This window comes from Protopterus annectens, chromosome 1.part0 (genome assembly GCF_019279795.1).
Source record: "Protopterus annectens isolate FY-2018-M chromosome 1.part0, PAN1.0, whole genome shotgun sequence".
Taxonomy (NCBI): domain Eukaryota; kingdom Metazoa; phylum Chordata; order Ceratodontiformes; family Protopteridae; genus Protopterus; species Protopterus annectens.
The window spans coordinates 1172503581-1172519814 of record NC_056725.1 but is presented as its reverse complement, the minus strand read 5'-3'; the positions used below and the strand labels follow the sequence as shown (position 1 = coordinate 1172519814).

Below are 16234 nucleotides of genomic sequence, written 5' to 3'. Positions count from 1 at the left end.
AGATGGTCAAAATGATTGTGCCATGCTTTTTTTTGATTACAGCAAGGTCTTTAACTGTTTAAATCATGAAAGAATCTGGGCTACACTGAGAAGCATGGGTACCACCACAACACTCAACCTTTTAATCAACAAACAGTGCAAATAAAATGAGAAACTGAATGGTTTACAACTGGTAAAGGTGTACAACAAGGCTGCATACTTTTCCCCATGCCTGTTCTATACATAATCTATAACGAAATCAGAGTTATAAAAATTGGAGGAAAAATCATTAATAGCCTTTTCTCATGCTGATTATATTGTACTACTGGCTGAAAGTGAAGACTATTTGAAATATTCACTTGTCAAGATATTTGAAAGTTTTTATGTGGAAATACATTTTTAGAATTCATCTTACTCCATGCAAGATTAATAAAATATATAAAACTAATGAAACTACTTTTGGAGATGGAACAAAACCTTAAAGCAGACTGTTACCACATTTTTTAAATGTGAAAAGAATATTACACATTGGAATGGTATTACATCGCAGAGCATTGTGGTCTGATAACTGTGTTTGTTTGTGTCTTTTGGCTTTTCCCGGTTAGGGGTTGCCACAGCGGAACACCGGTCCGCTAATGATTGGCAGTAGATTTTTACGTACTGGCTTGCCGGGTCTAACGCACAACCTTCAGTGAAGGAATGCCCATTCACGCATGTCGCCACACAGAAGAGGCTCTAACTGAGAATCGAATGGGCAACGTCTAACTGTGAGGCGACAACGCTACCGCAGCACCACCACCGCAGTCGTCTGATAACGGTTATTAGTCATTAATTATTGTTAACCAATACAACTATACTAGATTGTATTAGCACTTCACAGACATCCATAATTAGCACTTCATAGCATCCATTAGTTTGGACTTTATTGGCCATAGCTAGGAAGGTGATAACTATGAAGTAAAAAAAAAATCTTCTCCTTATTTCAGTGATTTCTTAACCATCGCTGTAGTCAGAAAGAAATGAATGAGATTTCTATAAGATTTAATGGGAAAAAAATTCATTTTAAATATTGGACAAAACTGAAATTGTTTTTAGATAAATATATTTAATGTCAGCTAATTAGTTATTTTATAACCTAGAATTTAGATTAGTTACCTGTGTTTGACTATATTTGTATCTTTGTACCTTTGTAAATATTGTAAAAAGTTTATTAAAAAAAAAGATTAATCATAGACTGAAAATAGGTTTGTACCTTAACTGGAAGATAAAGACCTCAGAAACAAACCGTTAAAAATTCATATTTACTTGAGACGAAACTCTGAAAAGAAACCAAAATCGTAGAGTGCTTCACCCTGCTTGGATCAATAACAGTACAGCAAACACTCAAGAAATATGGCAATAAATCTCTCTTGGCAAAATGGCCATGAAGGATCTAGTCAAACTTTTTCATATGCAGAGAAATATCTTTGCAGATGAATACGCAAACTTTTCCAAGCTATATCTTTTTCAATAACATATGGATGCACAAGTCGGACAATCTAAGAAAAGTGATGGGGAAAATAAATGACGTGCTTGTATTATTACAGGTGACAAAAGTTTATACATCAACTGTCTGAAAAACAAATCTGATGATACAGGGAGGAGATAAAAATCTAACTATTTCCTGGAAACTCGGTTCAACTTTCATACTTCAATATGTATGCGATGAGAATGATCAGCAAAATACACAATGCTTGTCAAGGTCAAAACAACTGACCTACAATGCTATGGACTGGCAGAATACCTATAGTGATAAATACACCTCTCAGTCACTGATTAGTCATCTGACTGAAGACAGAAAGGACAACTATCCACAGACTCATTATCGGCACATAAAATGCATATGTGTGTGTATAGATACCCAAAAGTCGACATCACTACAGTTGACCAAAAAAATGTCATGCCTTCCCTAAGCATGTGCCGAGGAAAAATCTTGAGAAAAACAAGCATAAGCAAAAAATGAGAAGCTGAAAACACTTTTTCCAGGGGGGCAAGCCCTCCTGAACCGCCATACCCCCTGCTAACTTTATATTCCAACTCTGATCGTAAAATACTGGGGAAAGGGCCAATTCCCCAACTTGGATAATGTAGCAATTTTGCACACCTGTTGACCATCTATTTAGTCACCAAACTGTGTTAACTAGGCAAATGTCGACTTTAACGACAGTTGACTAAATTACTGGCTCCTAGAATACACACAAACGTGTGTGTGTATATGTATATGCATATATATATATATATATATATATATATATATATATATATATATATATATATGCATATATATATATATATATATATATATATATATATATATATATATTCATATCTATATATATATTCATATCTATATATATATATTCATATCTATATATATTTATATATATATATATTCATATCTATATATATCTTTATATTTTATATATATATATATATATGTATGTATATGTATATATATATATATATATATATATATATATGTATATAGAATATATACACACACACACACATATATATATATATTATATTTATATATATATTAAAAGGTGCTTCTACAAAGTATTAGTTTAAGGGTGTGCACACATATGCAACCAGCTTATTGTAAGTTTTTTTTTTTTTTTTTAATATCACCCCCCCCCCCCCCAACACATTCGTTTGTTTTTCAACTGAATTGTACAGGTCATAGGTCACATTAAAGGTGATAAAAGTTTTGAAATCATTTATTGTGGTCTCTTTTTTATATCACAAAAACCTGGCATTTTAACAGGGGTGTGTAGACTTTTTATATCCACTGTATATATGTACACATACATACACACTCCACATGCATACATACAATTCAAAATGCACACACGTACATGTTATGAATCTTTGTACATGAAGACTGTTTGTAGCCACACACACACATATCCACCCCACCCACCCCAAGTCTACGGACAGCAAAGGGATCTTTTGTGTTAAGTATTCAGTATTCCTACCATTCACCCTTATTGTACATAATACTGCTGTGCCCACCTTTATTCCTGGAAAGACCTGCTACACTCTGTCTTCTAAACCACATACTCACCAACAGTCCTAACATGCCCATTACTGGACACACCCCTCTTTCACCAAAGGAACTGCACTGCAAAAATAGCCGATGACACACGATTTGCAAAGCGATGCAAGAGGTAACATACAAAGGACTAAGAAGCAGAAGTTTGCTAGGTGACATTAGACATACTACAGAGTATATGTGTATACATGTAATAGGTTTAATAACTTGCACCTGTTTCTCTACGGACTCCTAAGCTATAAGCTGAGTAACTATGAAGAACCTATAATCGGTGTGATGTATGTGACAGTCCACTCTCTTTCCCAGTGATCCCATTACCCTGTTGTGCCAGAGTCCTTTGCCAGATACTGTCTAGTTATTTAATCAATTTGAAGTGTGCCATAACAGAAGGACCCATCACCTCTGGAAAATATCCTTCCCACCCCAGTCAGTCCATCAATACCAATGCCTGGTTTCTAGTGTAAGCTACTCATACTTCAAGTGAAATTCCGGCACATGAGCAAGAGAAGTAGCCTTTGCAATATAGTGATTCATTGGAATAAATTGATTCCAATCCTGAAATGTAGAATTTCTGTCTGGCTGCTTGTTACTTTACAGCTGTATGCTCCTTCCTGTGGGTAAGGTATGTAAAGTGCATGGTTTGATTACTGCCAATGGGATGTTAAAATGTGCTATGCTGAAAACCAGAGTCTATGGGAAGAAGATTAAATACTTACTGACATTGATTGTCTCATTACTGTGACCAGCACTGTGACCAAGGATCCTACTGTGATTTTATTGCTGTCTTCATCATCTAAAACTGTAAAATTTAAGAAAGAAATGTGTGGTTACTTAATGCTAACAATGACACTCTGTAGATGATGCAGATTTGCTTCAGTTTGCTAATCCATTAATTTTCAGAGCTGTAACAATAGGCAATTCAAGAAATGCAGCAAGACACTGACAAAATAATTTAAAGCATCTTCCACACATCAAAATAACATTACTTTAAAATAACAGATATTCATACTCAACTAAACCAGTCCATCTTTGAAAGACACTCTGCAATGGGATCTCCTTCCTGACAGTCCTTTCATGTCTTGTTCCTTGATGCACAGTACTTGTGTCTTGCATGCTCCCCATTTTTGACCTCATGAAATATGGCCAAAAAGACATCTCCAAGAAAAAAAAGAAGGTACCCAAAGATATAAAATGATATGCCTATAACGCTTATAGAGGAAGTGCCTCTTGTAAAACCTTCAGGAACCTTCTGGTAAAGGTGGAGAGGCAGGGTGGGCAAAAATTTATGCACTATCAAGGGCCCTCATAACTGATAATGATAAGCATTTATGCAGCTGAAACACTTTACTTCAAAGGGCACCTCTATTGTAGATAGACAGTGAAAAATCACAAGCAGTATGCTCAACCCTTATAACAGATGGGCAGGAGCTAGGCAGTCCAAATATCAAATTAAAAGGATCAGATGGCAAAACCCAGTCTGCAGATTATCACAGGAAGATCTACAGCTGGAGTGGAGATACAAGCTATAGTGCTTGCAGCACTGCATGCAGTGAGGACCAGGTGGTCATGGTGCAGGTGACAACAATGGACAAACCTTAAACAAGCAGAACAGCTATACCACCCTGGGCAGCACGACCCTTGACTGCGACAGTCAAAAGCCACTTTATCTGCATTGTAGAAAAGAAAAATACAGTCCTGTTGGCAGTCTACTCGAACATGACCTGTTTGACAACTGTCAGCTTTCTCTTAACCTGGAGCAATGAAACAACAGATTCTTTAGGTACTAGCCTCAGATGAAATCATAGTTGGTGGCACACATTCAAAGATGGAGATCTCTCCCCATGGATTCTACTCTACAGAAATAAAAGTCAATGACTACTGCAGCAAAAACTCATTAAACATCTTCAGAGAAAAACACAGGTTAGTATTCACGGTATATACAATACTTAAGAAACTCAAAGATTACTGCCCACAAATAAAAGCCTGCATCCCAAATATCTGTCTAGCAGATGTGGTTGCTACAAGAAAAACTCATCATAACAGATGATGTTCAAATAGGATCCCTGTGGCAACAAAAGCCTAACCCATGAACAGCAGACAAATGCTCATCTGGACAGACTTGCACACTTCTGTGGATACCCCAGTGTGGGTAGATTCCTCATTAATGCAAAAGCCTACATCTGTACCTGTTCTTTTTGCCAGTGAAACAAAAGGAAAGTTCCAGTGAAGTGAGCAGCCCTAACTAATTTGTAGTTCTCTGACTGTATATGCTAAGACTAAGGATATGAAAAACATTCTCCCAGTCAAATAAGGCTAGTCCTAGCTGCAAGTCCCTCTTGTTTTCCATTGACTGAGTAGAACAACCCACATGCTTGGACAGAACTGCACTATAGAATTTCTACCCACGTCAGCCCTTATACAAAGAATGACCTTTGCAGGACTCCAATTAGTAGTACTTTAACACTGATCATACTTGAACATATCCTGATACAGTGAGTTTTCTCACACAACTGTAATGTATTCTTCACAAAAATCACTGTTTCAGTAAAATTCCTGACAAGTGAGAAGATTCCCAAAGCAGTACTCGGGCACAGCAGCAGTTCCTATGAAGATGCCTCATTAGACAGTGAGACACAGTAGGACTGTTTTTCCAAATCCTGCTCTTCCACTTGAGTGAATACCCACACTTCTAGACCTTAAAAAAAGTGTAAACAGAAGATGATGCGACTACCTCACACATGCTTTTTGTTGAGCTGTGTACAGAAGGCTGCTGTCATGAAAGCCACTGTGGTGGAGTGGACCTTTATCTATCCATATAACGTTCCCTCCATGCCTTTCACAGCAGAAAAGTGATGCAGTCACCTAATCACTTAGAGGTTTGGTCACTGGTATACCCCATTTCCCCTTGAATGAAAGTCACAGAAAGCTAGTCCATCTACTGGAATTTTAATGTCCTGTCCAGGTAGAACACCTTAACTGCCTATGTGCCTACTTCCTTATTGTGTGGCCAGGGAAAGATGACCAGTAGTTAAAGGTCTGACTAAGAGAAAATTCCAACGCTATCTTTAGCAAGAAAGAAGGATTAGTTGTAAGGCTCATTACAGATAAGGAAAACTGAACAGTTACTTGGCACGTTAGCACATGCATTTCTCAAATTATTTTACCTGAAGTGATGACCAGCAACAAAGCAGTTCTCTGTGACAGATACTTCAACAGGACAATGGCTACTGGCTCAAAGGGATCTTTGATCACTTTCTTAAATTAAAAGTTCAGATTCTAAGTAACAGGGTGACCTCTTCAATTACTCTCTGCAGCCACAGCCGGTTGAGGAGAGGAATGATCAACTCCAAATGGTACTCTAGAAATGGGGGAACCCTCATAATGGCAGGGAAGGTCTGGAACACTTCTGTACCCTGAAAGGGAGATACCAAAGAGACATCTGACAGAAGTGATAGTTTACTGCTGTCAGAGGTTTAGATGGCCTTCAAGCTATGAAAGAAGAGGTCTGAGGGGTCCGTTTCTGGATGAGTCAAATTTGGTATGTAGGGCTGAGTAAACTTTGCCCAGAAGGCCTCGGAGATTTATTCTTTTTATACTGCCATATATGTTTTTCAAAGACCACTTTGACTCTGGCCTGATGTTTTCCTGTTCATTACCTGTAGAATGGGCAGTTATTTGAGAGGGATTTAAATTATAACCTGGTACCTGTATGTGGAAGAGCTGCTTTACTGTGTTTACACTGCCACTATTTTTTTTTTTTTTAAAGATCTCTCAGGTCAGAGTCCTAAACAAAACAAAAAACTTTGAGAGAAGTACTGAGCACCTGCTCTGTGAATCTTATAGCAGGTTTTGTATTCTTAACCACGTCTTAATTATTACTGACCCTTCTGCCCTCAACCTGGACGTCATTTTACCCAATGCCAGATCCTTTACAAATTTAGGGATTTCAGCTTGATACTATGCCATATGTATATGGCACATAATGGCCTTAAAAGGCATGTGTGGCAACAAATATACATACAGCTTTCAACTTCCTACCTTTAGAATCAGGAGCAAATCCAGAAATAAGGTAGGATACTTTTTAATATTACTACTACTAACTCGAGAAGCTGAAAAAATAATAATGTGAATTAACATGTATTTTTTCAAGTCTATAACCTTGTTTCATTATTTTTAAGTGCAATTCACCAACTTTACTTCCAAAATCACCAGTTTTATGAGAGGTTAGGAAGGGCAGAGAAAAATTTTGAGCGTAAAGTAGGGATAGTTGAGGTGTATGTATATAAATTATTCTACGATATGTCTAAGATGCGACTTTTCCTGTCATTAGGGAAGTACTGGGAGACTTGGCAATAATTTCACTTATTGGAAAGCATTCAAGATGATGATTTAGGGGTCTACCACCAAGCCTGTATAAAAGTACTGACAGGCTTACTTATATCTATGAAATCAGAGGAGCTTTTGAAGTGCAAGAGGTTGGGAATCCAGTTCTAAAGAAGTGTCCATGAATTCCTCAAAAATGAAGAACAACTGCCATTGTGAGCTTTGGCTCCTTCAGATCTAACAGGTACAATTATTATTTCTATGCAAACATTTCACAGGATTCCTTTTAAAATGCTCTCTCATTACACCAAAACCTTATTTTAAAAAAACTGACTTCTCAAACAGAGCATTACTAATAGTTTATTTACTGTCTGAATGATAATCCAGTAGGATAAAAATTGTTAGGCATAGAAGTTGTCATCTTCTGAAGAAGAATTTGACTCCCTTAAGAAAAGGGCCCACCTTCCACTCACTGGGTGGGAGACAAATACTGAAGTTGGGAGTTGGGTCTTGTTGGAAGCCTCACCACAAATATCTCTTCATTTAACTTCCTGAAATGCTGCTTAGGTAGGCTCACTTGAGATAGAGTGGTTATAGAAACTAATGCGGTTCATGGCATACGCAGAATGAGTGCTGGAATAATTGCTTCTGTCCTGCCTGTCAAGTTCCACCATTTCCAGCTACAGGCTCAATGTTCAAACAAAATATTTCTGTTTCTAGTGCAGAGATCCCTGATGCTTGGCCTGGAAGGATGTGCTAGATATTGACAGTATGTCTGCATTTGAAGGGGTTGGATAGAGACTGGCAGATGTGGTATACGCCAACATCTCAAGCTGGGAAGCCTCCTCACCAGAATCGGCATCCTTCAGCCTGCCATGCCCTCCACATTTTCTGCTCCCTTCTACAGGGGGTCTTTGCTTCCTCAACTTCATTGTGGTGGTACCCTTTTCTCTGCACCATTTTAGGGTTAAATCCCCCCAGAGAGAGTGTAAGGCCGTCCAATGACCTATATAATGTTCTCCAGCATTTTTTAAGCTAACCATGTCAAATGGGGTCTTCTCTACTTTTTTTTTTTTTTTTTTTTTTTTTTTAGTAAAACTTGCACAGATATGGCAGTTAGCCATGAAACAGGACTCTTCTAAATTTACTTCTGAAAGCAAATCTTTACAGAATCTGGTGCCCAGAAATGCAAAGGCTCTTCAGGCTGCAAAACACTTCTTGGGAAAATTATCAATTTCCCTGAAAAACGTCACCAGCAAAAGTACAAATATCAATGATAATTGGAACAGGAGCTCGGGACAAAAAGGTTTCCCTAGTTGGTAACATATATTCTACTTCAGAGTAACTATGTGGCCAAGACTGCACCATATAACTGCAAATATTCGGAAAATATAGGCTTGTGGTTAAAAAGATAATGAAAAACAGTACTGGCAGAGAATGCCTCTGCTATCTGAAATGCAAATGTATGTCCTTAATGATGTAGTGGAGGCGACATCAAGTGCTGGGGTATTTGCAATGCTCTTAAGTTAAGACTGCAGGATGTCAGCCTGCAGTTAATGCTCACTGGTCAGGAATTCTACTGTGACAATGAGCAATAAAAAGGTCAACATCTTCCAACACAATAGCTTCGTGCCTGCTGAAGGGACAAGTCTGTCCACAATAATGCTCAAGAAAAAGAAGGGAAAAGTTCCCCAGAGAATGCATGCAGGAAACCCCACCACCCTTCAGGCACTGCCTGATTAGCCTGTGTTGAGCCACAGTTCTGCCCACCATGAGATCATGATGTGCTGAAATGACAAAAACATGCACCCTGACCATGAAATAACTAAGGTTAATAGCATACAGGTGCCTATGGCAAGTCAAAAGGCAACTGCATCATCTGTGTCGGAAAGGAGAGAACTTCACTCTTGGAGAACCGTTACTACACTACTGCACATGTACACTAATTAGACAGTTACCAGTTAGTCTCCACAGCCTTTTAAATCTTAATCAGGAGAATACAAGGAGCTACACAGGAAGTTGTACATGTACATGTAAGTACAGTCTTCTGCTGGTCCCAACAGCCTTTCCAGTCTCAGCTAAGAGAATACAAGGAGGTATGGGAAGACCCATGCCCTGGGATGAAGACAGAATCAAGACAGCAAGCTGGGACATTTACAACCTGGATGAGGCCTCAGTGGTGTACAAGGTACATTTTTGGTCTTGCTGACAAACTCTACTCCTGAATTACTGACTGCTCATAAAGATGGAAGTACAGAAAACAGCTAACCTACATTCTATGGAGAACACACAGTCTGCCTCACATGACCTGATGACAGTAAGAATTCAAAAAACAGCATACTTCACTAGTGGTAGGCCATTTGATTTTCGGGTTGCCAATATTCAGAACTTTCAAATCATCTGAATACAAATATAAAAGAAAAGTTGTAGAAGACAACCAGAGCTACAATTTAAGTCTGTGATGAGATGATTCCCCTGGAATGTGAAACATTGCATGGAAAGTGCCTTGATCAAAAGGCCAAATGTCAAATCCATAGAGTATTCTCCCAAGAAGTTGAAGTGCATACCATCCCCAACATCTTCAGAAAACAATCCACTGTTAAGACTGTCCTTGACAGCAAAGGTAATCCAAGAAATGTTTTCTTTTCTAGAAACAAGACACATGGCAGCTTTTTACAACTGCTCATCTTCCCTGGAATTAGCTGAGCACTTCACTGCTCAACTTTATCAGGATACCCTGTAAGCAACAGACATTTTAATAACGTTACAGCCTCCATTAAGCATTTATCCAGAAAGTCCACCCACATACTATTCTAAAATCGAACTCCAAGCAGTTAGTTACCTCTTCCTCAGTGTCACTCCTGTTGGTATTACAGACCACTTTCCCCACAACTGCTCCTCTAAGGAGCCTGATTCAGATGGCTATCCTGAGACCGTGTAAGAATGTTCTCATGCTGTCCGACAATCATCTATTACTCAAACAGCATAACACAATGTTTGGGAGATGCACATATATAATATCTTGGAGGCCAAAATCTTACACACAGTAAACTCAAAATCGTCAGTAGTACAATACACATCTCCATGTCATCACAATATATATAATCCATCATATTCTGAAGTTCTAAAGATTAACTTGCATAAACCTCAAAGACCGCCAAAACACAACACAGGCGCAAAGCGCATTCCTCTCAAAGTGCAAAGATTCCCACAGTCACAGATGGTGAGAGCCTGTAAGCTAAGCATTGACTCAACCAAAACATTATTGTTAAATGTGACTTCATTTTAAGACATACAGATGTGCCCCTTATCAGGCTGAGCAAAGAAAGCATGATGGTTAGTTGCTTTCTGGTGTCAGGATCCATCAGATCATGCATGCATTCAAGTCCTTGAAGAAGTAGTACCAGTATGACACTCTCATAGTTCATGCCAGTGTCAATGACTTGAGTTGTACCTTCCTGGACTATATTAAGAGACATATGATGAATCTCTCAGACTGCATGTCCAAGGCAGGTACAAGCCTAGCATTAAACAGCATTCTACCTTCTCCAAGGATGAGGACATGATATAAACAAAAATAATTGACATCAATAATTAGCTTTTCTGGGGGAGGATCATTCAAAGGGGGTCCAATATTTGTCAGCCTGGGAGGATACGAGTGACAGACCACTCTGCTTTGCCAGGGATGGCCTGCATTTGTCCCTCTAGGGTTTCAATTACCGGCAAAGACAACATCCACCCCTATAGTGCCTCCTTTAGGCAATGCCAACCTGATCAATCTACCAACAAAACAAGAAAAGGAAAATATGAAGCTGTTTCTGATCAAAGTGAACAAGAAACTCCATTCCCTACAAGCCCTTTTCACCCTGGAAGACCTTGATATCTTTGTGGTGACTGAGACATGGTTTAAAATAGTGGACAGCACTCTGGCTGTGCAGGGCTACAATGCCTTCCACGCACTTAAATCAGCTACTGCTCAGGAGGGGAAAAAGGTGGAGGTGTAACAGTTTACGTTCAAAAGAGATTCGCATCAAGGCTGGTAATCCAGCATGATGCACTACAGCTAATTCATGTCCAAATAACCATCAGAAAGGTCCCATACCATACAGTAACTACCTACAGAACTCCCTCTATGACAAAAGAAAGCCATAGCATTTATCTACAGGAACTAGAATCACTCAGTATTAAACTCAATACCATCTTCCTAGGTGATCTAAATGTTCCCACTATAGACTGGAATACCTACACCACTACTGCTGTACAAGCAGAAAGATTTCTGGACATTGCCAATACAAATGCCCTGGAACAATTAGGCAAAGTACTACTATGTGGAATAACATCTTGGCTCTTGTCCTTACTAATACAGGAATATATTGTACCAGTCAGTGCATATCTTTATCACTTGTTAGGTCCGACCATAAAGCAGTTTCCTTCAAAATAAAATGAAAATCATAGATCCCTTCCACCAAAGGCACCATTAGAAATTTCTTTAAGGCAAGCTACCTACTCTTAAGTGATACACTGGCAAACTTGAAATACCCACCAAACCCAGTAAACTCCACTGAATACGCAGAAATGTATACCACCACACTATACCAGCATGTAAACAGCTGCACAGATGCAGTTGTACCCCACAGGAACAAGTGCAGGGCAAACACCAGCAACAAACGCACATGGTGGAATCATAATATCAAGAAGGGTGGAACCATAACATCAAGCTTTATAATAAAAGGAAAATCATTTTGACCAAAAGTAAGAAGAGTAATTCCCAGAATGTTAGAGCCCTTGTCACCGACATAAGTCAGGAGTTAATAAAATCCACCAAAGCCAAGTTAGAGGCGCTAACAATCAAAAAGCATTTTTTTTTACTCATGTTCACAATCTCAAAAGCACAACACAGCAGTGTGCTGAGCTGTTTTTGAATAATGTTACCTACACTGAGGCTGAAGACAGAGCTAACCTACTGTATGATAAATTTAGCTCTAATTTTACCCCACTCTCCCTTCCATCTTTCCCTAAAGATATACCCAAAAAGTGCAGTTTTGTACCTACCATAAATGTACATGTTCGAGTGCTAATACAGCTGCAGTCATAACAGATGGGTTCTCCTGCCGTCAGGCGGGTCCTCGGTCGGCCGAATTCCAAAGTCTAGGTCCGGCGTCAGTTGTCGTCGCTTCTTCCCTGACATCAGTGCGACAGGGGTATAAAAGAACCAGCCGACGCCATTTTCTTCAGTTTTTCTTGCCCCAGATGTCAGGTGCCCCCAGAAGGAAGGCAATACATAAATTTGTGTAATAAAGCAATGTCATATAATCAAAATACATTAGTTGCAAGCAAATACACCATAAAAGAATACCCCAATCAGGTTGTATGAGGAGGTGTTAGCCAATAGGCCTGTCCCAAGAGGAGAAGGAGGGAGGGAAACCTGGACTGCAGCTGTATTAGCACTCGAACATCTACATTTATGGTAGGTACAAAAATGTACTATGTTCATCGTGCATACAGCTGCAGTCATAACAGATGGGTAGAATCCCAAAGCTAAGAAACGGGTGGTAGGCATTAGTTGGAACTAGGAGGAGTCAGGATGCCCTGCAAGACTGCAGTGGCAAAGCCTGCTCTAGTTTTGGAGTATAATGCTAGGTGGTAGTGCTTGGAGAAGGTATGCACAGAACTCCAAGTGGCTGCTTCCAAAATATCTTTGGTAGGAACTCCTCTGAGGAAAGCTGCAGAGGTAGATGTGGCCCTTGTGGAGTGAGATCTGATGCCTGCAGGTACAGTTTTGCCATGAAAAGAGTAACAAAAGCGTATGCAGTGGGCTATCCATTTTGAGATTGTCTGTTTGGAAATAGGCTTCCCTTGAGCTCCTATAGCATAGGATACAAAGAGCTGTTCTGATTTTCTGAAAGGCTTTGCCCTGTCCAAATAATAATGCAGTTGTCTGTGGATGTCCAAGGAATGTAATAATCTCTCCCCTTTGTTTTGAGGATTAGGATAAAAGGTAGGTAAGTGTATAGCCTGATTCAAAGCTACCCTGGGTACCACTTTTGGCATAACGGACGGGTTGTTTCGTAAGGAAACTCTGTCCTGATGGAAGATGATAAAAAGGCTGCACAGCCATGAGGGCTTGTAGTTCCAAAACCCTACGAGCTGAAGTAATAGCCAGAAGGAAAGCTGTTTTCCATGACAAATATTGGAAATCTGTTGAGGCAGCTGGCTCAAAAGGAGGCAAGGTCAGCTTTTCTAGTATGAAATTGAGGTCCCAAGCAGGTATTGGTTGTTTCCTTGGGGGTTTTATATTCTTAGCCCCTCTGAGGAACTGTCTTAAGAGGGGATGAGAGAATAAAGGTGGATCAGTGTTGTATTCTGCAGAAATGGCTGAGGCATGGATTTTGATGGAGGAGAATGAAAGTCCACTGCTTAGCAGCTCAGCTAGATACTGTAATATTTGAGGTAAATTCAGTTTTCCAGGATTCTGGCCCTTTTTCTCATTCCAGGCACAAAACCGCTTCCATTTTGAGGCGTAGGCTTTTCTAGTAGACGGCCTTCTGGCCTCCAAAATGACATCCTGCACCTCCTTGGAGAGTAGGGTCTGTTGTGATGTTAAGGAATCTTCCATGCGGCCAGATTGAGTGTTTTCAGCTGACTGTGAAGAGTTTTGAAGCTGTGCTGAGTCAGAAGAAGAGGCATTAGAGGTAGGATCCATGGTGGGGAATGCGTCAGGCTCCTCAGGAATGGGTACCAGTGTTGTCTTGGCCAGTCTGGAGCAATGAGAATCATCTTTGGTCTGTCTGCTCTGGTTTTTAATAGAACTTTGGGCAGCAGAGGAAGAGGTGGAAAGGCATAAACTGTCATTGTTGTCCAACTGAAAGAGAGAGCGTCCACTCTCCAGGCCTTTGGATGAAAAGTCCTTGAGCAGAATTTTGTCAATTGGTGATTTTTGTGGGAGGCAAAGAGATCTATGTCTGGCCTTCCCCATGCTTGAATTATTTCTGTAAAAACTTGAGGATGCAACTTCCATTCGTGTGGATCTGTCACATTTCTGCTTAGGTTGTCTGCCAGCGTGTTTTCCTTGCCTGGCAAGTACTGTGCTTGAAGCTCGATTTGTAATTCCAGAGCCATGTTCCAAAGTGACATGGCCAGTCTGCATAGGGGGTATGAATGGGTTCCTCCCAGTTTGTTTATGTACCACATTACTGTCGTGTTGTCTGTCCTTATCAATAGTTGACCTGGATGCAGAAGGTCTTTGAAAGCTATAATAGCATTTATTACTGCTAGCATTTCCTTTTGATTGATGTGAAGGTGCTTTTCTTTTTGGGACCATTTGCCCTGAATGCACCGATCTCTGTCATGTGCGCCCCCTAGGCGTAGTCCGAGGCGTCTGTTGTGATAACTTGATTTGCTTGAGGCTTGCAGAAAGGAAGACCTGTGTTTGTTTGGCATGTTTGAGCCCACCACAGAAATTCCTTTTGAAGACATGGAATTAGTGGTATTATTGTTTCCAAACTGTGGCTGTGTTGAGACCATAGGTTTTTCAGGTACCATTGAAGTTTCCTCATATGCAGCTTTGCACATGGGATTAGTAGGATGCAAGATGCCATGAATCCCAGAGCCTGCAGGATTTTCCTTGCAGTCAGCCTGGTAAAATCTGCTAGTGTTCTGAAGTACTGAGTTAGTTGCCCCTGCTTCTCTGGCGTGAGGTAGGCCATCTGGGTGTTTGTGTCCAAGTTGGCACCCAGGAAAATTATTTTCTGAGAGGGTATTAGCCTTGATTTCTTTTTGTTGACCGTGTATCCCAGAGAATTCAACAACATTATTACATAAGCCAGATGTTTCAGAAGAATGTGCTTGCTGTCCGCTTGGATCAGGCAGCCGTCCAAATATGGGTATATTTGTATCCCTTGAAGTCTGCAGTAGGCAATTACTGATGCCAGGCATTTTGTGAATACACTGGGCGCAGTAGATAAGCCAAAGGGCAATGCAGAGAATTGATAATGGGTTGAACCTGCAAGAAATCTGAGGTATCTTCTGCAATTTTGTCTGACTGGGACATGCAGGTACGTCTCCTTGAGGTCCAATGTTACCAGCCAAGACTCCTTGCCCAGCATGGGAAGAAGCTGCTGTAAAGTGAGCATCTTGAATTTTGTGCAGTAAAAATGTGTTTAGGATGGACAGGTCCAAAATAGGTCTCCAATCTTTTCCCTTCCTTGGTACCAGGAATAGTCTGGAATAAAAGCCTTGACCTTGTTCGTGAGTAGGTACCTCTTGAATAGCTTTCATGTCCATGAGATCTGAAATCTGTTTTTGTGCCTCTGCCCTTTGATTGTGTGGCAGGTTTGGCATACCTCTCATTTTTGGAAGGGTGTGAAAATGGAATCTGTAGCCTCTGTTTATAATGTCCAGGATCCATTTGTCTTTTGTAACAAAATGCCAATTTTTTGAAAATAATGCCAGTTTTCCGCCTAAGGGTGCTGCCATTTGAGCCTTGCTTGGCATGCAAAGGGGAAAGTCATTGGGCTTGCTTTCTGAATGGCTGCGAACTATCCTCACCACCTCTTTGTGTAGGAGCTTGCCATTGTCTGCATCTATACGATCCTTGAGATTGCCCTCTGCCCCTCGGGCGCCTGTATCCACCTCTTTGGGGTCTGTCCGTGGTTGGAAAGGACCAATTTTTGGAAGGCCAATTTCTACTGAAACATGGTGGTTGTACCTGTAGAAAATGCTTCACTGTTTGCATTGATTTAGCTTTTTCCTCCATTTTCTTTAATACCTCTTCAGCTTTAACACCAAATAATACATCCTTTTGAAGAGGGGCATCTAGCAATTTAGCTTTGACATGAT

At 40.1% G+C, this 16234-nt stretch overlaps 1 protein-coding gene across 1 annotated transcript in view; it reads right to left on the bottom strand.

The window, feature by feature from the left end:
• Positions 1-16234, bottom strand: part of SEC63 (SEC63 homolog, protein translocation regulator) — a 1535741-nt gene that overhangs the window by 615287 nt on the left and 904220 nt on the right. The window contains exon 20 of the mRNA XM_044065412.1: positions 3790-3872. Coding sequence (XP_043921347.1) covers positions 3790-3872 — 83 coding nt within the window. The remainder of the gene's footprint in view (positions 1-3789; positions 3873-16234) is intronic.